The sequence below is a fragment of the Amblyomma americanum genome, chromosome 8 (assembly GCF_052857255.1).
Source record: "Amblyomma americanum isolate KBUSLIRL-KWMA chromosome 8, ASM5285725v1, whole genome shotgun sequence".
NCBI classification, from domain to species: domain Eukaryota; kingdom Metazoa; phylum Arthropoda; class Arachnida; order Ixodida; family Ixodidae; genus Amblyomma; species Amblyomma americanum.
In genome coordinates, this window is record NC_135504.1 from 62,574,441 (window position 1) to 62,600,506 (window position 26,066).

General features: G+C 47.6%; 1 protein-coding gene across 3 annotated transcripts in view; it reads right to left on the minus strand.

Moving 5' to 3' along the window:
* LOC144101776 (juvenile hormone acid O-methyltransferase-like) overlaps nucleotides 1-26,066 on the minus strand; it is a 48,806-nt gene continuing 22,740 nt past the window's right edge. For all 3 annotated transcript variants that reach the window (XM_077634981.1, XM_077634980.1, XM_077634982.1), the window contains exons 6-7: nucleotides 3,111-3,314; nucleotides 1-1,295 (exon numbers count right to left, since the gene is read on the minus strand). In XM_077634981.1, the coding sequence (XP_077491107.1) occupies nucleotides 3,289-3,314 (26 nt within the window). In that variant the 3' untranslated portion in view covers nucleotides 1-1,295; nucleotides 3,111-3,288. The remainder of the gene's footprint in view (nucleotides 1,296-3,110; nucleotides 3,315-26,066) is intronic.

Genomic DNA, 26,066 nt, shown 5'->3' on the forward strand with positions numbered 1-26,066 from the left:
CAGAGAACAAAGGAGGCGCTGTTTATTTCCCACTTTTTTACCTTTCAAAGGACGCAGATTATCTACAAGCGCGTGGGCTGAGCCAGTACCTCCTTGAGTGCAATGCCTTAAGCGTGGTGGTGGTGGTGGTAAACATTTATTATTTACAAGGAGGTGTTTGGGCCCAAGTCCTATGGCCCAGGTCCTCACAAATCTAGGTGGGGCCCCTATTCCGGAGCCCAATGGCGTCTAGCGCCGCTTGCGCCCTGGCGACCAAGGTCCGTTGGGACTGCAGGTCATGGCAGTTGAGCAGCGCCGCCTCCCAGGCCTCCCTAGAAGGGTGGGAGATGAAGGATTGGGAAGGGTGGGGATTGGAAGGGCAGGCCCAGACCATATGGAAAACGTCCGAGAACGTCGCACCGGCGGTCCATTCAGCCGCCTGACTTTCTCGTGTTCTCCTTCGCATTCGTGTTCTCCTTCGTGTTCTCCTTCTTAGCGCCGCCTCCCGTCGGCGACGCCAAGCAACCTCTAACAGACGCTTCTGCGAGCTTTGCAGAGATCTTCTGCGCATTTGTATCGACGGCTGTATTATTGACAATCATGAAGAACTACCACTGTTATTTATTCATACCAATCAATATTAGCGCTAAAAAATATACGGGGCAGGATAATAGGCTCGCCCCCCCCCCCCCGTGGTCTCCAACTGAAATATGTGGACAGTCGCAATACTGTGGGAATGGGCGTGACGCTGAAGGCACTGTACGGAGGCAACCACTGAACACAAAACAACGATATGCGAGAGAAGATCGATTCAATATTTTTAAATATATCAAAACATAGCAATTTTGTCCAATTTTAGTCCCTTCTGTCAAGTTTCCCGTCAAACACTTTCAAAACACGACAGTAGTTAAACGAAAGATCGCATTACTACCGCCCCTCCCCCCCCCCTCCCCCCCCCAGCAAAACCTATTTGGCTATACTTTGACCAGCGAGGAGACTTCATCATTTTCTCGAAGAGTTCACAAAAGACCAGGCCCCGCAGAAAGACCACCAGACACTCTCCTCCTGGAGCCAGAAGCTTCTCGAAGTTTCGAATGACCATTCGTTGATCTCTGATCCAGTGCAGCACTTGGAAACAGTAGAGCCGCTGGAATTGACCTTCTCGGCGCACGAACTCACTCACGTCTCCTAGGATGTCCAGTTGCGGATGCTGTATTCTCGGATTCGAATACTTCTCCACGGCCACTTTCAGCTTTTCCTCCGACTTGTCCGTGTAGACCAGTCTTCGGCACGGCGGGAGAGATGGAAAAACAGTCCTGTAACAGTAAAAGAGAGACTCAGTGTATTCTGGGCATGCTCGAGTACTAACATTTAGAGAGACATGAGTCACCGTTGAAGCTCTATCTGTACCCCGAAATCTGCCCGCGGATATGAAAACTGTACAGCAAATACGTGTCCGCAACACAGAAAATTGCAAGCATAATAAATGTGTCTTGCATCTGGACTGACCTCTTCACAATCTCATTTCAAAAGGAGAAAAGTTATTCTACCAGGCTAACAAAAGTTTCCGCATAATTGCATCGAGAGCTTTGAAAACCGCGGCGCCTGCATTTCGATGGAGGCGAAACGCGAAGGCACCCGTGAGCTGTGCGATGTGAGTGCACGTTAATGACCCCCAGGTGGTCGAAATTAACCTGCAGACCTCCACTACGGCACCTCTTTCTCTCTTTCTTCTTTCACTCTCAGCTTCCTCCCTTCTCTTACAGCGCGGTGCTAGTGTTGGCCGAGATATGTGAGACAGATGCTGTGCTATTTACTTTCCCTAGAAACCGATTTATTTAATTTAATTCAAGCTTTGGAAACTAATATGAAGAATGAATACTATGGTGGGGCTAAGAAAAAAGAATTGGAAAGAAAAAGCATCCCGGCCGGTGCCACATAGTGTGACAGGCTAAATATAATGAGCAAGAATATTGCACTGCCTTCGTGTGCGCCTTCCTAATGAACCAAGGACATGTACGAAATGGGTGTACTGTGCTCTGTTGAAAGGCCATGCATTAGGAGTGGAGGCATAGTGCGACTGCGTGTCAGAAGTGCTCCTCAATAACGCCAAAAATACCCCATAGTTCTGCGCTTGCAAAAAGTGCACATTCAATGGTTTTGAGTGCATCCCAAATGGTGCTTCAGGAGTCATATATTGTTTAAATGAACTGTTGCCTCCAGAAAAATGATAATAGAGAAGGCAGAATATTATAAACACACCACAGAAACCACAATCCTGAGTTGTTTCCATGGTAACAAAGGCCAAGTATTACAGCTAGCCCGTCAAAGGGTAGCAATGTCGATTAGTTCTGTTCTGGTGGCTAACAGCGCGGTTTACAAAATTATTCGTACAAGCTAACATTTATTTCGCATACTCTGCCACCGCAGCAACAAAATGAGACAAAATTTTGATACAAAAATAAATGAACTGTGATGTATCATTCTTCGAAAAAAAAAAGAGAACAGAAGAACAAAATATTCATCAGATAGTTGCTCAGAAGTCAGCAACGAAAAAGCACAAAACCTGACATGCAAGCGATATCTAAGTGGAGGTAACTCTCGTCGCTTTATTTGTTCGGGAAAAATAAAAAATAAAAGCTCTTCTTGAAGGATTTAGTAAGAGCGAGTTCGTTTCGCCGATCGGACGTGCGCTTAATGGCCGGTTAGTGACACGGTGAATTCTTCTGCGTAAACTGGGGATAGTAGATCATCAGAAACAAGTCACTGCGAACAACTTTATAGCGCAGTGGTAAAGACACGGTCAGCTTAAGCTGTACATGATTGAAGTTATGTGGGCTCCTCAACTATAATTAACTATTATGAAGCCGGTGGCATTCTTACGGTGCAGATCTCAGACGCCAGCAGGATATGCTAGTCTTGGACTCGCAAGCGCTTAATGAAGAAGAAACTTTAGTACTCTGAAACCATATGTTAAAAATAAATTATTATTCCGTATAAACAGCCGTTGGGTATGGTGTTAAGAATCACCCTTAGCGTCTTCTTAACCTAATATTTATTCGCATTAATTGTCGCAGACAATTTTAGGCTTCTGCGTGATTGGAACGTATGTGCAGACAAGGTTCACTTACTTCATCGTGAAGCCACCGGGTCCGCAGCCGATCTCTATAAACTGCTGCTGCTCCTCATTATCGGAGAGCGCGAACGCTTTCGAGAAGAGGTCCAAGATAGCTGTAGATGTCTGTATGCATAGGTCGGTCCCGGCGTCGTAGAGCTCAGCGCTCTCAGACTTGAGGTCAAGTATTTGCGTTACAGCGTTCTTTTCCTGCGACATGCTGCATAGAAATCCTTCCAATACATATGTTAAACAGCACTGGGCGACAATTTTTTAATCCTTACATTTTCTCAGAAAGCGCACGTACACTCTTTATCAAATGTGATCAGGCTAGAACGTTTGCTTCTCAGTTGTATATTGAAGCTATTATTCCAGCCCTCAATCTTTAAATCTCTGTATGGTGAGGACTCTTTTCCTCACATTCCGAGAACGCTTTGATCTTTAGGGAAGCCGTAAGGACTCTACTGTACGAATGAGAAGCAAACCATGCAGTTGGGTTGCTTCTCTGTACATAAAAGGTAGTCATGCCGTAACTAGTCACCTCAATTTCAGGAACGCACCACTAGCCTGTTCATCTCAAATTACTCGCTGTAGCCCAATATTCAATACAGGCACAGTTTTTTGCTACCACTCTCTCAAGAGAGCTACGTGCGAGTTTTTATTGTCGTTGCTTCGTTGTTGCCTTTTCTTTCAATTATGATTCCTCTGCAATTTTTACAACGAACAACAATGCGTGCATGTCCTGAATTTTCTCCGGAACGCGTTTTTTGTCATGTTCTTTATATAGCGACCATTAAGTCTTACGAATGGCACACTAGGAGAGGAAGAAAATGTGTGCCGTTGAAAGCTATAAAAAGTGGATTGATTCAGGTATCATCAGCACAGTAAAGGGACAAAAAATTTTATCTGTACAATCCAACCTTTTACACCACCGGAAGACCCATGGCTGCTCAATTTAGCACTCGTAGTTGAACTTTCAAGCAAAATTCCGAAATCTCCAGACCGACCAAACGAGCGAATAAACGAAATGAATGCACAGAGCATCATGTAAACCGCTGACCTGAACGACAAGACAAAACGAACAAGTTGGACCATCTGCAGCCAAACTTTCCGAATATAAAGTGTCCTGTCAAGCACACAGATGAACTTGCTGTGACAATAAACAAACAACCTGCAATAGTGCACTCAATAAGAATTGCGATCATGCGTCGGGCTGCTTTTCAGCCCGTAAATTGTTATTCTTATCATTTTATTTCTTCCCCGCACATTCCTGCACCGTCGCATGTTCATTTTTCAAAGCTTGCAAACTGCCTCACTGATCGTATTGCACTAAAGCTAAAAAGCCTCTGACACGCATCTTCGTCTTGGAATCAGCTCTGTATGCGCCCTTGTTTTCCTGGAATCAGCGCTTCTCACAGCTTGCCGAATCACAGGTACGGAATAGTGTTACAGTTTCTTGAACGCACTCAGGCAGGCATGCGAATTAAAGAAGCGGTAATAATGAACTCTAATACAACGGGCATCCTGTTCGCCATTGCTCTTGCATGACCCTGTTTTAGTCACAAAATGCTTTTAGAGCCCATTCTCGCGAAACTATTGCGAATGCCGTCCGTAACCCCCAGCGAACCTAAGACTGAACACGGAGGCGAATATGAGAGCGAAATTCTCCGTCCGGATGATATCCAAGAAAAAGAAATCTTCGCTATACTAAATGTCCTGAGCGTGTCTCAGCCTAGCCCCGGCACAAGCAAAGCAGCTTCTGTCAAGATGCATTGACCACTCGAACACCACCACAGACTTTCGCGGTGTGAATTGCAGTTTGTAACCTCTCCCGGTACTCAATTTTTCCGCTGCATCGCATTAGATATATTTTACCTGCTTGTTAGTCTTTCGAAGGCTCGGCACCAGCAGCGCTACACTCTTTCCCGCTCAATGAGGCCAGAAGAGCCAAGAGATAGAAGAGCTTCCATATGTCGGTAGTGGCTGTTCTGTGTTCCCTGCCACGAGATCTGGATGGCGCCCATAGCGGCGGAATGCGGTGCTGTGGGCAATGAAAGGCGAGGGAGTGTTGTGACGTGTCGAGCAGAGAAAGCAGGGGAGAACGCTGAGTGAGCTGCCCGGCACGAATAAAGAGAAGCGGCTCAATGCAGCGACTCTTCAAGCACCGAAACTGGGAAGAAAGCCGAGCATGCCATCAAATGAAGAAAATCGACTAATTATGGAGGCTCTTCGTTGCTTTAGTTCCAGTCTGGACGTCCTTAAATCGTACAAAAAATGCAATAATTATCTCCTGTCTGCGCTCGGTTCTCCTAGTCATCAAGGAGCGCATGTGTGAACGTTTTTTGGAAGTGGCCAGACTGAGATATGCTGGCTATTAAGTAACTTTATTCAGTAGAGGATATGAAAATTTCGCGTCGGGTCAAGGGTGGTGACGTCAAGAAGCTGCCCTAGCCCACTAGCAAAACTCCTCTCCCTTTGCCTTCCGTACCGCTTTTGACAAAAGTAAGCGGGCTGTATGGTTCGCTTCTCAGTCCTATAGTTGAGCCCGTACGGCTTCCATAAAGGTCAAAATGTTTTGGAAGATGAGGACAAGGGTCCTCCATACCACACATAGATTTAGACCTTGAGGGTGGGTCAAGTACAGCATTAAACAACTGGGAAGCAAACCATGCAGCCTGGCTACTTCAGGAAAAGATGACATATTGTTTCTCGCATGGGTTGTGTAATCTGGCCAACCGGTGTGAAGTTTGAGCATTTACGTCTGCCACGAAAATGTCCCCTTTGGGCGCATTTGAGTGGAGGAAAGCAGCAGCTCTAAAAAGTGCAAACTGCTACAACATTCAACATCAATCTAACTGGTCGTTGCCTCCGTGTCTGATTATTTGAGCCTAACCTTTATAATCGACTTGAGTTTTCCCATCTATCCGAACACTGTCCCAAATGAAAATGTCCCCCACTCTTCCGCGAAATCGTGGTCCTTGGTAAGGACTCGACAAGCACACAAGGGAAGCTATAGAGGCCTATTCCGTGGCAAGTAGTGATGCTAGAACCACGAGTAATGCTCCCATGTTTCTGGGGAAAAAGAACTTGCACTTCTTGAGACAATCTGCATATTTTCTATCAAGGAAAGATTTGCGGTTTTTATCGGTTTTTGTTTATCCTTTTTGTGACATATATCTTCTGTATCCGGATTATTTATGTTTTGTTTGTTAGTTTACGATATAAATATATTCAATTCTCCCGAAAGAAAAGAGTTGAAGCGGAAGCAGTCACGCATGCTTTCCCCTGTAAATGTTTCCGCTGCATTCTAATTACGATGTCACTTCAACTATCCCAGCTTACCGGCCTCCTGCGTTCTCTTGAGGCTTCTCAATGCGCGAAAGCAGCATGACGTTGCGCGCTGCCTAGCTTGGAGAACACGAGAGGGCTAAGGCATGACCATGTTCAGAACCATGTATAGGTGCACGCAAAAGTTTTCGGAACGCGAAAATACAACAAACCTACATTTGTCACCAGTTTTAGCATGCAGCATTCACGAACTGACGGATGAACTCCGCACTTTACTCCGCGAACAACACCAGTCACTTCTTAATACCTGATTGCGCCTCAACCTAGCGAGAAAATTGAGGACTTTTGTCATTTCGGCGTTCCAAAAACTGCTGGGCACCTGTACATTGCTATAGGCCTTTGGCTAGCAACGTCTAGAGCCGTACAATAGTGCGCTACGCCCTTTCCGGCAATGCAGTTCATGCTTACGCCTACTCTTTTGCGACTAGATAGAGCGTAATCTTTTTTTCTTGCCAGCACATGGATTAATAATGCAGTCTCCTGACGAGGCAGCCAAAATGACAACCGCTGTACTCCGACATGGTAAATTGTTTTGGGACCGTTCTCTTTTGACAGAGTGGACGAGCAACCTACATTTCCTTAATTAACTCTGGATGTTCTCGTCTAGGTTGGAATTCAATTTCGCAATTTCCCCAGCGTGTATTCAGTGCCTGTCACTGTCAGATTTCATCTTGTCTGTATAGGAAACACGGAAAACAAGTACTCTGCTTTTAGGGTCGCGCGCGAGCATTAATTACTCCAGGCCTCGAAATGTCTAAGGCACGTTATGAAAAAAAAATGCGTAGAGGTTTCCGTAATATGCACCAGCGCTGCTATTTCAAGACTAGGCATTAACCTGCCCTGCCAGACAACTGTCAGAGATAAATGGTCAACGAGAGCAGCCATGACACAGTTTTTGGTTCCTGGACTTCTCGGTCGCTAGAGCTTTGGCCTGCTGCAGCTTCTTTTAGTCCGCGTGCACTGTTACAGCACACGTGTACTGTAACGAGCAATTCTTTCATTTGTTTCTCGAGAAATTATGAAAATAATATTTTAGTGCGGTACTTTTAGAAATCAAATACGTAACGACCCTGTTACTTCCTTGTTCCCTTCTTCTCCGCAGACGAAGCCCAGTGACTTGGACTTTTCAGTCTAACCTAGTACTATTTAGTAGCCTGCTTAACTGTATTTCAGAACGATGAAGCTTGAGCAGGAGATCCTCAATGAATTGGAGCAGCTAGGTTCTAGTTGTTTTCGACGTGATGAATACAATGCGTACATTTATTTTTTCTGGTTGGAAGTGGTTATTCCTAAAAAAATAATTGAAGATTGATTCGTGAATGCGAAATCAAATGAAGAGCGTTAGCTAAGTTGTTTTCACCAATGCTTGCGACAAATTCCGATGCTAATTCGTGTAGATCACGAAACGACGATTCATCTGGTACCACCCGAATCCCTCTACGACAACTTGTTCGCCCGCCAGGGCCCTCCGAATGTCGCCTCTAATTGCGGTTTCGAGGAACAAAGGTCGTCGGTACGAATTACACTCACCAGGCTTCAGCTCGACTAACGACTTTTTGCGCCGAATTAGCACAGTTTGTTTCTCACCATTTGCGTCATACGGGCGGGCCACAGTTTTATCACCAATAGCAACCCCAAGTGGCACCGGTCTCGGCACCCGCTCAGAAGGTACATATATAGCGGAACGTCAGGCTATGGGTGGAGTCCGCCATGCCGGCCCGATGACTGCTCGCCTGAGATTAGATCACATGACCGGCCGACATCTTGAAATCGAGAACGGACAAGAAACGTGCGAGTATATAAGAGCTAACTTTCTTAAATTGAAGCTGTATATTCAAAAGCTACAATGTTGAGCAGAGCACTGGCGTGTCTCGGGTCTACTTTCCGTTGTCAGTGCACGTCAAAGATCCCCAGGTGGTCGAAATTATTCCGGAGCCCTCCACTACGGTACCTCTTTCTTCTTTCACTTTCTCCTTCCCTTACGGCGCAGTTCAGGTGTTTGCGGATATGTGAGACAGATACTGCGCCATTTCCTTTCCCCCAAAACGACTTTTCAAATTTTTAGTCTCGTGACTATTGCGTCATGAGCTTAATCTTTAAGATAGACCTATGTTTTACTTCACTCCAAACAGTTTTCCACCCTCAAATTGCAATGGACGCTGGCGAATATGACTATGAACCTAGCCAGCCACCATGAACTGAAAACTAAATAAACGTGTATATCGTCTAAAGAAACGCAATGGGGACCTACAGGCTGTACTCATGCAGGCTTTCAGCTGCCATGACAACAGTTCCTTAATTAGCCATGACACATGTCGACTCTAAAAAACAGCATCGCTCCAGAGCTGCGCTTTATTTTCCACAAGAGCCAACTTTTCTGCGCTGACAACCCACAAATGCTGTAAGAAATTTAAGCAATTACGCGAAAACTTCAGCTTTTCAACTATAAGCCTGAGAACTCTACCAGAAGTAATTACTGCTGGGCTTTGCCTTGCTGTAGCATATCTTCATTAGCGCGAGGCCAAACTCCTATTCTTACGACTGCTTAGCGTAGGAAAATAACTTTGTCCAGTGAGTACCCAACCGTTATTTCCAACTGCATACTACGCATTATTCAAGACGACTGTCATAAATATTCCAGCAGTGTACACAACATATTGTGTAGAAACTGCAGGACAAAGACCATTTTCTCTTACCTTCAGGTAACCGTGTCATGCACTTGCTGTGACCACTCTGCCGCGAAAATTGGTCATTTTATTAATATACCGTTTTCTTTGCCGGCACCGCTACGTTTCTATTCTGTTGAAATATATTATGCTACGCAACTCTTGCTTATACCTCCTCCACATTACACTGCTGGTCCATGCTCAGTTTTGTTTTCCGTTAGGATATCATAAGCTGGAATTTTTCCCGAAGCCAATTCTCCTTCCTACCTGGCTCATTACATACTGGTAGCAATTTCCTTCCGTAGCACGTAGCGTCTCTACAATTTACTCTCAAGCATTTCATAAGATACAAGTACAGTACATATTCTTGCCTCTTGAGAGATATCGGTAAGCTGCTATTGACGGCCAGAAAGCACCTGCCATTTCCACTCCGCCCCTTGCTTATTCTCGAAGCTATTACACCCTGAAGGCCTCGATCTCCTATGAATACTTGCCCTGATGTACAGCCGGGGACAAAAGATTGCGGACTGCGTGATACGCAATGTAAACAGACATCTCTATTATTATCCACAGGCTGGAGTCCCCATTGCGGAGGTGAAAAAAAGTTTTCGACTTTCCTCTCCACCTGTTCGGTCTACAACACGAGGCTAATAACAGAGCTATCGGCTTCGTTTGCTGAGAAGGCTGTCCAGAGACTTTTGTCCTCGACTGTACTGCCTTTCCACTTACGTCGCCGACTGTCTTCCTGCTGAACACAACTTTTCCTTATTATTCCGCAGCTACTACCGTACTGGTCTGATTCATTTAGGCCCTCAATCATTCACTACATTTCCGCCGTTGGGTTGCTTTGGAGAGCAATATTGTGAGCAAAGCAGTGCTTAGTAAAATTTCATCCATTCGCACAACCTTTCCTCAACACTACCTGCTGAATTTCTCTTATAAACATGAAGTATATATCAGCAGCGAGATTCTGTCGCATTGCCCTCTGACTTTAAAGATTCATGTTCTACTCCTTCTGTGCAAAAGTGCGGCTGCTGTCCACTCCCTGTTAACATTTTCTGGCCATTTTATTCATCTTCTTACACACCCTAGTTCTGCAACTCCTGCATGGCTGCTTATGATTTGCCTGACTCCAATGCCTTTCGTTAAACACTGAGGGCTGTCGGCAAAGACTGGATATAATCACCGCATTCCTGTTTAAAATAGCCTCAGTTTTTCTGTTCGTTTGTGTCTACCTGGTGTCTAGCTCCTAATTCATTAATTCGAAATGTACATAATATTTGTACCAATAAACAAAAAAATCACTGTAAACAGAGGTAAATTTCCACTTACGGCGTTTCTTCCTATCAGAATTTGTCTTTTGAACTCTAAAGCACACTGGCGCCTTACCACCACCACCACCACCACCACCACCACCACCTCCACCGAAACGCAGCTGCCGCAGCCGGGTTAGAACTCGGGATTTCCGGATCAGTAGCCATTTCATTTCCCCAACAACCAATTTTCAAGCTATAGACTGTCGGCGTTCTTTGTGTTACTGGCGTTAGCGTTGGCAACGCCCTAGACTCCGATGATTTCGAGGAAAAGATGACGCATAACTGGCTCCCTGGGACAGTGGCCGCCTCAATCGCGCTTTAAGGTACGTGGACGTAGGAAGAGAGAGAGAGAGAGAGAGATGTGGGCTGCATGGATTAGCGCTGACAACTTTGAGCCAGACAGGCGCCACTGCAGCATTAAGCCGCAGCGGTCATTGGGTGGATGGATGGAAACTTTTATTACACAGATAAAAATTGCTGGTGGTTTAGCTCTGGTCAACGCTGCTCGAAAGCGAAAAGCGGCATCTCCCTGGCTACGTTTGTGGTCGAGTGACTGGCGGTGTGTGCCATACTGACAAATACACAATAGTAGGCATTTTTTTATTTGTTTAACATCTTGCTTTCTTCGAAACGAAACTAAGGCGCTCGCCCAAGAGAGCATATACTTAGTATAGCTTTGGTGATATTTACAAATGTACTATATTGTTCGTTGTATGCGGAGATATGGAACAAAATTCGGTTCCAAACGACGCGGAAACCCGGCAGATAATTTCAGAAAGCCAAATTGAAGAATAATTTTTTTTTTGGGGGGGAAAGGAAATGGCGCAATATTAGACAGGCGTCATTTCCTGTTCTTAAAACCAACTTTCATTTTCCATCGCTTACGGCGCGTTCGGGTGTCCACTGAGACATGTGAGGCAGGCATCATTTCCTACCCTTAAAACCAACTTTCACTTTCCTCCATAAAAACGCAGCCGCGGTCAGGTTCGAACCCGGGAACTGATCCGGAGTTCCCGGGTTCGAACCCAACCGCGGCGGCTGCGTTTTTACGCAGGAAAAACGCTAAGGCGCCCGTGTGCTGTGCGATGTCAGTGCACGTTAGATCCCCAGGTGGTCGAAATTATTCCGGAGCCCTCCACTACGGCACCTAATTCTTCCTTTCTACTTTCACTCCTCTATTATCCCTCCCCTTACGGCGCGGTTCAGGTGTCCAACGATATATGAGACAGATACTGCGCCATTTTCTTTCCCCAAAATCTAATTATTATTATTATTCACTTTCCTTTCCTTACGGCGCGGTTCGGGTGTCCACCGAGATATGTGAGACAGGCGTACTTTCCTTTCCTTAAAACCAATTTTCATTTCATTTTTCTTCCCTTGCGGGCGCGATCCGGGTGTCGGTTCATTTCCTTGTTCGACCTCTAGCTACATTCAAGGTCAAACTTGCTGCCCCGCTGACAGCTAGAAAAGCTGGCATAGTGAAATTTGCGCTACAAAAAATCTGCCAGGGTGGTTCCCGACTGGTCCAGGCATCCACGGGGTTGTGCTCCACATAAAGTCCGATATCTGCCATATCCACCACCATCTGTCCCCATCTGCCATATCTGCCACCAGCCATATCTGGCCGGCGGGCTGAGCGGTCCATAAAGCAGCCTCCCAGGAAGATTGAGTGGGATTGGGGATGGGGGTACTGCCTGAGGGGAAGAACATTCCCAAAGGTAGTGGAAAAGTGGGGATCTGTGCACGCACTGAGGTGTAACAACGAGGAGGAAAGGTAGGGTGAAAGGATGAGAGGCAGTAGGGTGAAATAAAGCAGCCCCTCTGTAATTGTCGCCATGTGGCACTGGATAAGGGCGACGAGGTAGTGTGGTGTGGTGGTAATGTCATGCGGCTGAGTTTGCAGAATGTGGTGATTTGATGACATGTATAAAGGACCGATAGGGGCTCAAGATCGTCCGGGGTCCGGGAGTAGAGTTCTCGGGCGAGCGCATTAACGCGCTCATTACCGGGGATCGAGGCATGCCCAGGGATCCACGACAGAGTAACCGTTCGGTCGAGAGAGGTGGCTGTGGCAACAATACGGTGTGGGCCGGCGTCGCCACGCCCTTTAGGTAGTGGCGGCATATGGCCTGGGAATCTGTGCCAATTTCGGTTATGTTTTTGTCAATGGTGGAGTGGGCCAGCGCAAGTGCGATGGCGGCTTCTTCCGCCTCTGCAGGCGAATTAGTTCGGATAGTGGCGGCGGCCCCCCCACTGTGCCATCTTCATAGGCTGCGACTGCCGTGAAAAATACTACTTCAGTATTTTTTGCTGCGTCGACATATAGGATATCGGAGCGGTTGCTGTATGCTTTGGTGTAAAATTTTGCTCGAGCCTGTCGCCTACCCTGATGGAGGCTAGCGCTCATATTGCGCGGTAGGGGCTTCTGATATATGGGATCCTGCGTGCGCAGAGAAATCATATAAGGTGTAGGAATTGTTGGGGTGGGATTGGGTAGACTGAGACGAAACTGTCGCAGTAGGCGTTGTCCTGTTTCCGTGCTACTCAGGCGGACTAATTAATTGTTTGATGCGTTGAGCTTCTATTAATTAGATCATAGTATTGCGGGTACTAGTGGCCAGGAGACGTTTCGTGCCAACCGTGGAAAGAAGGCGTAGGGCGGAGGTGACAGCCGTGCGCATTAGGATATCTGCCTGTTGTGTTTAGCGTTGAGTGAGTATGTGGTATGTGAGGTGGTATGTAATGCGGCTAATGATTAATGCTTTTGTCATATTGAGGGTCTCGCGCTCACTCCGCCCATGACTGCGTGCTGCCACCCGCTTGATTAGTGCAGTGACCTGTTTTGTCTGTCTTTGCAAGAGATGAAGGGTGGCGGTTGCATCGAGCGTGCTGTTAATGAAAAGGCCGAGAATCTTCAACTGAGACAAAATGGCACTTGATTTCCGTATATGCGCATTTCAATGCGGGGGTGGGGAGGTCACTGGGGAGGGGTTTCAACTGCAATAGTCATGTTTTACTTGGAGAGCAACGGAGGCCTGTGTGTGCTAAATTTGTGGTGGTGATGTATGACAGATTGCAGCATATCCTGGGCTGTTGCAATGGATCCTCCCGTTGTCCAGATGGTTATATCATCTGCGTATATGGCTGTGTGGAGCCCCTGGTGTAGCAGCAAGGGCCTTTGCCAGTGGCGCTAGTGCAGTGTTCAAAAATAAAGGTGATAGGACCACCCCTTGTGGGGTTCTACGGTTAGGCAGGGGGAAATGCTGGGAGGCGACATCCCCAAGGCGGAGTTCTTCCGTTCGTCCCTGCAGGACGGTCCGAACATATTGCCACACTGTTAGCTATTTTGTGGCGCCGCCATGCGGTGCGACAGCACCCGCTGGTCTTCGTTGCCTTCCCCGGCTCGTGCGTTGGTTCGCTGAGTGTGCCTGCTTTGCTAGTCCTGGTGTGTCCTTCTACCCTTTCTGCCGGGTTTCGGTGACGATATTGCCATATGCGGGTGCCGCAGCCCGTGATGGCTAATGTCGTCAGGACATGGTCATGGCTTATTGTGTCGAAAGCCTTATGAATATCCAGGGCCAGTATGGCTTGCGTAGCCGCTGTATGGCGCTTAGTGTAAAGAGAAACTCTTTGAGGGCGGGAAGTACGTATTGCGCCGAGATGGTTGGACGGAAGCCAAATTGAACGTTGGAGAGGAGGAGGAGGAGGAAAAAGTTGATTAAAGTTAAGGGGAGTTGGGCGGGCTTAGTTGGGCGGAGTTGGGTGGGGCCCTCATTCCAGGGCTCCACAGGCTTGAGCTGCCCTGTGGGCCCGCTGTATGAGGGCCCGTTGGTCCTCCAAGTTATCGCTGGTCAGCAGCGCCTCCCACCGCTCAAAAGACGTGTTTTCTTTTTGTAGAATGTTTGGTTTGGCCCCACATCCCCACGAAATGGAAAAGAGTGTAGGGCGGGCCTGGCACCAGGGGCAGGTGTCGGAGTATTATGTTGGGTGTATGAGATGTAGTCATGGAGGATTGGAAATTGGTTCTTCGGTATCTTCCACCATGAGACGGCATCTGGGGTGTCTAATTTCTTATGAAGTGGAGGGAAGTGTCTCCTTTGAAGACGCTGACAATCGAGGCGTTCGCTATAACTAGAAGGTAGAGGAGTAAAAGCGGGCACAGTTTGTGGTCCCGCTCGGATGATGATGCCTTGAGCATGTGGCCTCTCATTTCACCCAGTCCCTCGTGGCCTGGGGTCCAAGTGATTTGGTGGTGCCTGGTGAGGGGTGTAGTGCCCATGAGCCGACTGAAGTGCTCGGGAACTCAGCCTCTCAGGAAGTTTCGACACGCGTGTCCCGGGTCTGTGATCATATGAGCGCTTTGGCCTTGGATCTCGTAACGGCTAATGACAATGGCCTAATGACAACGAAGGCGCGAATGTCCGGTCCCCGTAGAGTATCTGTTACGGGTCCAATTGGAATTATTTTTGGAAAGGTGGCGGAAAGTTTGAAGGATGCTTCACTCCCGCCACCGGTTGGCCCGGCATTGCACTGCCTCCGGGATAGGCCTTGTCTTTAGCGCATCTTTACCATCCTGTCTTTCTATCCCATCTTTCAACCCTCCTACTATCTGCACGTGGTAGCGATTGTGGCTCGTCTTGAGCCGGTGAGCAGGCCTGTGCACTTTCCTTTTCTTTCTTCCTGGCAACAACGACAACAGACAATGACCACGGCTACAGTGAACTAGAATACTATAGCCACGGCGGTGGTCTCCGCGGCTGCTGGCGTTCCGGCTCTTAGAGAAGCAGTGAATAGAGGGGAGAAGCGGTGGCCCACTGCCGCCACTGCGTACTTGTCATCGTCGAGGTTTGCTGCGGCGTCAACATAAACCACGTTCGCGGAATTGGCTAGGCGTCGGCGTAGGTAGGATACTCGCGCTCGTCGTCTGCCTGTGTGAGCGTCTTGAAGCGTATGTTTCGGTATCAGGGCCTTGCTGATGTATTTCCTGTGCTGTTTTTTTAGAGAGGATTGAGCATCTAGAGAGCGATGTCCGCAACTCTGCCTACACGGCCTAGGATAGTTCGGCCAGTTTGGGTGGTCTGAAGTCTTAGCGTTTGAGATGTACGGATGGCTTGTGTTAGTTCCGCAAAGGCGTTGAAGTTCCTAATGTGGTCAGACGCTCCGTCGAGGTGTCTTTAGGAAGGTTAAGGGCCGTCTTATATACCCTCCTTATGATGGTGTCAACTTGCTGCTCCTCTCCCTTTGTTAGTGTGTGAAACGGTAGTTCGTATGTGAGTCGGCTAAGTACCAGTGCTAGCAAAGCCGAAGAGTGTCTTCTTTTGGCAATCCTTGGCGATGCTTGGTAATGCGGCTGATCATGAGAGGTATTTGGTTTACGGTGGTTTTGAGGGTCTGATGGCGTGCGTAACATGGAGGTTGCTCTGCATCCAAAGACCAAGAATGCGGATCAGGTTAACATCCCTGACTTCCATGATGGCTTGACCCTCGATAGTGAGGTTGAAGGACTAGGAGAGACGTATCTCGGGCCATGTACTCGTATTACCTCCGATTTCTCCGGGGCGCAGTAGAGGCCGCTTTGCGAGGCGAAGTCCTCGGCGATCCGGGTTGCTAATTGCAGGGTGGTTTCTTTTTGGCCCAGGGAAACCTTTGTGGCCCTTAGAGTTATATCATCCGCGTATATGGTAAAGCCTACATTTGGAAGTGCTTGTAGTGCACGCGATAGCCTGAGCATAGCAATGTTGAAAAACGGCAGAAATAATAGCTCCTGAGGTGTGGCTTTGTGTGGCATATTTTTGACGTCGGAGCGGTTCAGTCCGATGCCTACGTGGAATCGTTGGAGAAAGCTTGTTTCTAGGAACGGTTGCAGGCTCACCAACCTATCACGATCAACAATTAATTTAATCGTCACCTAGAGGGTGAGCGCGTTGCATATTCAGCGTGCGGAACGCATTCAACATTAGATGCCAAGCCGCGTCTACTTACCCAATACACCACAACTTTCGCTCTTTACCTAGGTTCAGCAGTAGTTGAACCGCAGCTAATTTTTTTTTCGGAGTGTGTGGTAGCGCTCCTCGATGGAGGCCGACGCCCAGAAAAAATTCTGAGGGTGTTTACGTCTGCTTACGTGGAGAAATGCGAAAACATGTTAGAAGAAAGGAAAGGTTTTTGAGGAAAGGAAAAGGCACAGTAGCTCTCACATCTCGACATGTCGGCGGACACCTAAACAGCGCCTTAAAGCATGCAACTGAAGGTGCATATGTCATTGGTCCGAACCCCAGTCGCAAGTGAGCCACCAGCTTGACTAAAACATGCTAGCCATTTGCAAAGAGAAATGCTATGACGTCAATCGGAATGCTGCACGACGAACGGTTAGTCAAAGTTTTTGAGGAATGTATTCGGGAATGCTGCCACGGCATTAATGTCCACCAGTGAATGACATCGCGAATATTCCATCTACTCCAACGATTCTTACCAACGTTCATTGCGTTAGGTTGCTGATATCCGTTTTCATCTCCCTTTAGTCGCAACAACGCCTGAGATATCTGTTGCTCAAATCAGCCTCGTCGTTTCGGCGGGGCGCGGTTTTGCCCCACGCCCCACCGCTCATCTCTTCCCGCCATTCTTCTTCCTGTCTGCACGTGGCACAGTCCAAGTCCTCGTCACCAATTTTTGCGGCGCTCCGCAGCACCTCACCAAAGGCACAGTAATCGGCCTCATCGAGCGCCTCAGCGCTCCTGTCGATGCTGAGACCCTCTCTGCGGCTCCTTCTTGTCCGCCCCCTCCCCAGCCTTCGGTGCCTCCTTTAGTTGTCAGCATTGCCCCACAACTCTTTGCTTAGGAGAGAGACGAGCTCCTCGCTCTGCTGGGTGAGATCCACGACTGGTTTTCTACGTCAGCCGGGGTTCGCCAGACTCCAATAGCAAAGCACAGAACAATTACCGACGACGCTGTCCATCCTGTTCGTCAGTAACTTTATCGCCTTTCGTTAAAAGAACGTGAAACGATACAACATTAAGTGCGCGAAATGTCGGCCGATGACATTATCCAACCTTCTTACAGCCCTTGGGCTGCTCCGGCGGTGCTGGTGAAGAAAAAATACGGCACCCTTCGCTTTCGTGTTGACTACCGGAGCCTGAACAGAGTCATGAAGAAGGACGTATACCCACTTCCGCGCATCGATGACGCGCTTGACCGCCTGCGCCATGCCCGTTACTTTTCATCCATCGACCTTAGAAGTGGTTATTGGCAGATAGAAGTTGATGAGCGTGACAGAAAAAAGACGGCTTTCATCACCCCGGATGGACTGTATGAGTTCAAGGTAATGCCCTTCGGACCCGGTACTGCTCCAGCGACCTTCCAGCGCGATAGGGACACCGTGCTCACCGGCCTCAAATGGCAAACATGCCTTGTTTGGCTTAATGATGTGGTCATTTTTTCCAGCACGTTTCATGAACATCTTGTTCGCCTAAAAGCAGTCTTGCAGGCTATCAGAAATATCGGCCTCACCTCAAGCCTACGAAGTGCCAATTTGCCTGTGACGAGCTGAAATTTCTGGGTCACGTCGTCAGTCAAGAGGGCTTCGGTCCTGCGCTTCCTTCCCGACGCCGCCGGACAAGAACGCCGTGCGGAGGTTCCTGGGCCTCTGCGATTACTACAGACGCTTTGTTCCCAACTTTTCGCATATCGCCGCGCGGATTACTCGCCTCACGAAGGAGTCCATCCCATTCCATTGGTCTCGGTGGAAACTAACTAGTGCATGTTCCGAAATAAGGTATCTGAATTGATTAACCGACATATTCCTCTTCGGCGCGTCTACTCGAATAACCAAGCTCCATGGTATAATCGATATTTAAACCGCCTTTCTAACAAAAAGAAAAGACTTTTTCGAACTGCTAGGAATTCATTAAAACCTGAGCGATGGACTGCATATAAATCAGCTGCCTTAGCTTATTCCCGTGCACTAAAGACTACTAAATTTTCTTTTTTTAATGTAACCCTCCCGAACATCTTAAAGTCTAATCCTAAACGCTTCTGGAGCATAATAAAACCTAGCACTAACGACAAAGTGTCATTACTTTCAGCAACTGGAAATCCCATTCCGGACCATCTTTGTGCCACTTCACTAAATGACTCTTTTGTCCAGTCATTTTCTTCCTCATCCGTTGATCGCCACCATCCCAAACTCCAATCGTGTAACTACTACTGTATGGATCCAATTGTGTTTGACTCTCATGGCATTATACCGATCATTAATAATTTAAAACAAACATCTTCTAGCGGAATCGATGGCATTAATAGCAAATTTCTTCGGAATACTGTTGAATATACCTCCATTATTTTGGAAAGCATATTCTCACAGTCGTACCATGATGGCGTACTACCCGAGGACTGGAAAACTGCTAAGGTCATAGCTGTACATAAAGCCGGTGACAAACAGAACCCATCTCTCTCACATCAATACCCTGCAAAATAATGGAACATATAATTCTCACTCACCTTGTTAATTTTCTTGAAGATAATAGCTTCTTTTCTCTGACTCAGCATGGCTTTCGGAAAGGTTTCTCCTGTGAAACTCAATTACTTTCCTTTACTAATGATCTGCACTTCTACTTAGACTCCGCGTTTTCCACAGACTGCATATTTCTCGACTTCGCTAAGGCATTCGATAAAGTTAACCATTCATTACTTCTATATAAACTCAGCATTCTAAATATTGACCCTTCTGTTCTGAACTGGATTCGCGCGTTTCTTTTTTCTCGCCTTCAGTTTGTGCATGCTAATGACACTAATTCTTCTACCGTGCCAGTTGGTTCTGGGGTTCCTCAAGGATCTGTCCTTGGCCCTTTACTGTTCCTGATTTATATTAATGATCTGCCTGCTACTGTTAACTCTAGGATTTGTTTGTTTGCCGACGACTGCGTGATTTACCGTAAAATAACTAACGATTCCGATATTCGCTTTCTCCAGGTCGATCTTAATAACATACTAGACTGGTGTCATAATTGGAAAATGGAACTAAATATTAAAAAATGCAAATCTATGAGAGTTTCACGTTCAAATACTACTTGTCCTCCTTATTTTCTTCACAGTCATCCCCTTGAAAGCGTAAGATCGTACCGGTATCTTGGCATACATATAACTAACACCCTGTCCTGGAAACTTCATATAGAACATATAGCATCTAAAGCAAACAAAACGCTTGGTTATCTTCGAAGAAATTTTACACTTGCTCCATCTTCATTAAAATCATTATTATACATGACCTACGTACGACCGCAAATGGAATACGCTTCATCTATATGGGACCCTGGACAGGTCTCACTGGCACAGGTTCTGGAAACTGTCCAGAATCGTGCAACTAGATTCATTTTAGGCAATTACCATCGTACATCTAGCGTCACCCAAATGAAAAAGTCTTTAAACCTCCTGCCCCTAGCTACCCGCCGTAAGCACTTCCGCATCTGCCTATTCCATAAGATTGTCTACTCCAATTTTCAACTTTGCTCTCGATGGATTCAACCAGCACCGTTCATTTCTCACCGTCGTGATCATCAACACAAGGTCACAGTGCCTCATTGTAACACAGTGACATGTGTGCAATCATATTTTCCGCTAACTTCTAAAGAATGGAATTCCCTACCCGCATCATTAACTAGCATCACTGATTCAACTCAATTTAGAAGAATACTTACCACTCTGATTACATAATGATCGCTTTTATATTTTATTGGAGTGTTGTGGTCTCCACGTATTAGTATTGTTCTTAAACTATTTTATTAATCTGTTCCGTGTTCATTTTGCTCACTTCTTTTTATCCTGCCTCCGTTGTTCTATAGTTTTGTATGAATTGTGCTTTGTTTATTTTTCTTGTTAACAACTGCCCTTCCCCTCTGAAATGTACTTTGTACCTTGAGGGTATCACAAATAAATAAATAAATAAATAGTAACAGCAGCTTGCATTTGACCATCTAAAACGACGCCTACAGGCTTCCCCTGTCCTAGGCCGTTTTGATAAGGACGCCGCGGCAGAGGTACACACTGACACTAGTAACACGGGCCTCGGGGCCGTCCTGATCCAGCACCAGAACTGCGCCGAACGTGTCATCGCATACGCCAGTCGTGTTTTGTCGAAGGCGAAAACCAACTACTCGACCACCGAAAAAGAATGCCTCGCAGTAATTTGGGCGATCACTAAGTTCAGACTCTATCTGTATGCATAGACGCCCATTCCAGGTGGTCACAGACCACCGCTCTCTGTGCTGGCTTACCAGTCAAGGGACCCTGCAGGCCGACTTGCGCGGTGGGCCCTTCGATTGCAAGAATTCGACGCTACGATCGTCTATAAGTCTGGTCGCAGACGCACAAATGCTGACTGCCTCTCCTGCGCTCCCGTCGAACCCGCGCCTGATGATACGGACGACTGTGACATCTATTTAGGAGCTCTATGTACCGACGATATGGCGGCGCGGAAGCGACACGACCCCGACCTTCGCGACGAGATCTCACATTTGGAGGGTCAAGGAGGCGTGGTTCCTCGTCCTTTTGTACGCGTAGTGCGTAATTTATGCCTTCGGGACAACGTTCTTAATACGAAGAACTGTGCCCTGAGCCCGAGGTCACGGCTTTTAGTTGTGCCCACTGGTCTACGCGACGAAATTAAGAAGCGTCTCAAGATGACCCCCACCTCGGGACACTTGGCGTTCAGTCGAACGCTCGCGCGAATACGTTCCAAGTACTATTGGCCACACTTGACAAGACCGTCCACCATTGCACCAGGACCTGCCGCGAGTGTAAACGGCGCAAGACTCCACCCGTGAAGCCTGCGGGACTCCTTCACCATTTCATCCCACCGCTCAGTCTGTTCCAGCAGATCGATATGGACCTACTCGGACCTTTTCCAAAGTCGCAGTCGGGCAACCGATGGATGGTGGTGGCGACGGACTACCTCACACGGTATGCCGAATCACGCGCTCTGCCGTCATCAACGGCTTGGGATGTGGCAGTGTTTTTCGCCGAGTCCGTCGTTCTTCGACCCGGTGCCCCAGAGGTCCTTATCACTGATCGTGGTGCCGCATTTATGTCCCAACTTATCTCACAGATACTGAGCTTAAGCCACACCGCCCACCGCAAAACTACCGCATACCACCCGCAAAGAAACGGGCTGACCGAGCGCCTTAACAAGACCTTGGCTGACATGCTCTTAATGCATGTCGACATCGAGCACCGAACCTGGGACGAAGTGTTACCGAACGTAACTTTTGTGTACAACAATGCAGTACAAGAAACCACCACATTTTCGCCATTTGCCTGGCGCATGACCTGGAAGCCTTACCATGCTCGACGCTATGCTGCCCCACCAGCCAGTTGTCTACACTCACGCCGATGCTCAACTTGTCGATCAACTCACGGAAGAAGCCCGACAGTTGGCCCGCCTTCGCATCCAAGCCCGCCAGCAAGTCGATGCTCGACGATACAACCAAGGCCACCGTGATGTTCAGTTCAATCCTGGCGATCGAGTGTGGGTGTGGACTCTAATTCGAAGCCGTGGTCTTAGCGAGAAGCTGCTGAAACGATACTTTGGCCCGTACGAAGTGATCCGCCATATAGGCGACTTAGTACGAAGTGCTGCCGATCGTTACGCGGCCGTCACGCCGCCCGCCCGCCTCCGAACTTGTCCACGTAGCTCGCCTGAAAGCGTACTGTGACCGCTCGGAGCACGTGGCCCAACTCTTCGCGCTTTCGGGAGGGAGTAATGTCGTGTGGTGTTATTGTTCTTCCTTGATTTTGCACTTAACGTCACCTTCAACCGGCGGCGTGCCGATCGCCGGTGACGAGGTAGAAGCTCGGCAGAACTCGCTCGTGAGCCCGGCCGCGACCGCTTGGCCTGTCTTTGGCGCCTGCTACTGTGGTCCTGGTCCCCCATTGTGCCTTCGACCCGCGTCGTCTCCACAACCCGTGACAATATGACCGATTACGTCAAATACCAAGTGACGCCACAGAGGACCAACTTCCGCCGTCAACATAGCCTCCTATTCCTTCTGCATTAAGAATCAGCCGAACGCAATACTAGTGCTCGGCATCAGCTCCCGAATGGGAGATCAATTTTTTAGAGCGGCGCTCGGCCAGCTAAAGACACTATTAGATCTCTATCAAGTGTCACAAAAATTATTCCCCTTTATAAAGTTCAGCCTGCCAGCTATAGTCTGGGTGAAACGGCAGGCCTGCCTTTGTTGCAATGTCTACAACGAACTCCTTTGAGCATCACCACTATGTATGAGTCCTTAGAAATGAGCCGGCGATAGACTGTTACTGTCAACTGAAAAATAACAATTGGTTTTTAGGGAATGGAAATGGCGCAGTATATGTGTCACATTTCGGCGCACACCTGAACCGCGCCGTAAGGGAAGGAATAAAGGAGGGAGTGAAGGAAGGAATGAAGAAAGAGGTGCTGTAGTGGAGGGCTCTGGAATAATTTCGACCACCCGGAGATTTTTAACGTGCACTGACATGGCACAGCCCACGGGCGCCTTAGCGTTTCACCTCCATCGAAACGCAGCCGCCGCGCTCGGGTTCGAACCCGGGAACTCCGCATCAGTAGCTGAGCGCCCTAACCACTGAGCCACCACGGCGGGTCCTCATCATCATCGTCATCATCAGCCTTACTACACCCACTGCAGGGCAAAGGCCTCTCCCATGTCTCTCCAATTAACCCTATCCTTTGCCAGCTGCATCCACCCTGTGCCTGCAAACTTCTTAATCTCATCCGCCCACCTAACCTTCTGCCGCCCCCTGCTACGCTTACTTTCTCTTGGAATCCACTCCGTTACCCTTAAGGACCAGCGGTTATCTTGTCTTCGCATTACATGCCCTGCCCAAGCCCATTTCTTTCTCTTGATTTCGACTAGGATGTCATTAACCCGTGTTTGTTCCCTCACCCACTCTGCCCGCTTCCGATCTCTTAACGTTACACCTACCATTTTTCTTTCCATGGCTCGCTGCGTTGTCCTTAACTTAAGCTGAACTCTTTTCGTTAGCCTCCACGTTTCTGCCCCGTAGGCGAGTACCGTAAGATTATACTGTTGTACACTTTCCTCTTGAGGGAAATTGTAAACTGCCAATCATGACCTGCGAGGATTTGCCATATGCGCTCCACCCCATTCTTATCCTTCTAGTTATCTCCCTCTCAAGATCCGGATCAGCTGTCACTACCTGCCCTAAGTAGACGTATTCCGTCACAATTTCTAGGCTGTCGCTGCCAATCGTGAACTGTTGTTCCCTTGCTAAGCTGTTGAACATTACCTTGGTTTTCTGCATGTTAATTTTTAGACCCATCGATCTGCTCTGCCTGTCTAACTCATTGATCATGATTTGCAGTTCACCTCCTGAATGACTCAGCAAGGCAATGTCATCAGCAAATCGCAGATTATTTAGGTATTCTCCATGTATTCTTATTCCCAACTGTTCCCAATTCAGGCCTCGAAATACCTCCTGTAAACACGCGGTGAACAGCATTGGCGAAATCGTGTCTCCTTGCCTGACGCCCTTCCTTATTGGAATTTTATTGCTGACTTTATGGAGGACTATAGTAGCTGTGCAGTTGCTATATATATCTTCCAGTATTTTGACATAAGGCTCTTCTACCCCCTGATTACGCAATGCCTGTATCACTGCTGAGGTTTCCACTGAGTCGAATGCTTTCTCGTAATCAATGAAAGCTATATATAAAAGTTGGTTATATTCTGCGCATTTCTCTATCTCCTGATTGATAGTGTGAATATGATCTATTGTGGAATATCCTTTAGGAAAGCCTGCCTGATCATTTGGTTGATTAAATTCTAACGTTGCCTGCACTCCATTAGCGATTACCTTAGTAAATACTTTGTAGGCAACGGATAGTAAGCTGATCGGCCTGTAATTTTTCAAGTCCTTGGCGTCTCCCTTCTTATGAATTAAGATAATGTTTGCATTCTTCCAAGCTTCTGGTACAGTCGAGGTCATAAGGCATTGCGTATACAGGGTGGCTAGTTTTTCTAGCACGATATCCCCTCCATCCTTCAGATCTGCAGATACCTGATCCTCCCCAGCTGCTTTTCCCCTTTTCATTGCTTCTAAGGCTTTCTTTACATCATCTTTCGTTACTGGCGGGATGACGCATTGCTGTGCACTGTTGTCTTTCTCATTAACGCTCTGATCACATTGGCTACTGTACAGGTCTGTGTAGAACTCTTCGGCTACGTTAACTATCTTATCCATATTGCTAATGACATTGCCCTGCTTGTCTCTTAATGCATACATCTGGTTTTTACTTATTCCTAGTTTCCTCTTCACTGTTTTTAGGCTACCTCCGTTCTTTATAGCATGCTCGATTCTCTCCGTATTAAACTTCCTTATGTCGGCTACCTTGCGCTTATTTATTAACTTTGATAGCTCCGTTAGTTCTGTTCTATCGGTAGGGTTAGATGCCCTCATGTTTTGGCGCTTCTTAATCAGATCTTTCGTCACCTGAGATAGCTTCCCGGTATACTTTCGAACTGTCCTACCGCCTACTTCTACTGCGCACTCCGTAATTATTGATGTCAGATTATCGTGCATTGAATGAACATCAAGATCATCTTCCTCAGTTAAAGCCGAATATCTGCTTTGCAGCGCTATCCTAAACTCCTGTGCTTTCCCTCTTATGGCTAACTCGTTAATGGTCTTCTTCTGCACTAGCTTCTTCCGTTCCCTCTTCAACTCTAAGCTAAGTCTAGACCTTACCATTCTGTGGTCGCTGCAACGCACCTTTCCGAGGACGGCCACATCCTGAATGATGCCAGGTTTAGCGCATAGTATGAAGTTGATTTCATTTTTAATCTCACCATTGGGGTTCTTCCAGGTCCACTTCCTGTTTTCTCGTTTGCGGAAGAAGGTATTCATGATCCGTAAATTATTTCTATCCGCGAATTCGACTAATAACTCTCCCCTGCTATTTCTAGAGCCTATCCCATAGTCACCTACCGCGTGGTCGTCAGCCTGCTTCTTGCCCACCTTCGCATTGAAGTCGCCCATCAGTACTGTGTACTGCGATTTTGCTTTATTCATTGCTGATTCTACGTCCTCATAGACACTTTCAACGGTCTGGTCATCATGGCTGGATGTGGGTGCGTAGGCCTGCACCACTTTCAGCTTGTACCTCCTATTCAGCCTAATTACTACAGCTGCTACCCTCTCGTTATTAATGAGGAATCCCACACCTAGTTCTCGTCTATCCTCTAACCCGCGATAGTACAGTATGTGTCCTTCCTTTAGTGCTGCATACGCCTCACCTGTCCTCCTAACTTCGCTAAGCCCTATCACATCCCATTTAATTCCCGCTAGTTCCTCAAACAGCACTGCTAGGCTAGCCTCACTTGCTAAAGTTCTAGCGTTAAACGTTGCCAGGTTCAGATTCTAATGGCGGCCTGTCCGGAGCCAGAGATCCTTAGCACCCTCCGCTGCGTCACAGGTCTGACCGCCGCCGTGGTCATTTTCTCCGTAGCCGCTGGGGACTGAGGGCCGAGGGTTAATTGGTTTGATCATAGAAGGTTGTGGCCAAGTACTACACCAGGGTGGCCAAATCCTGCTCTGGTGAGAGAGTGCGTTGTCGGTTCTGGTCACCGAGAT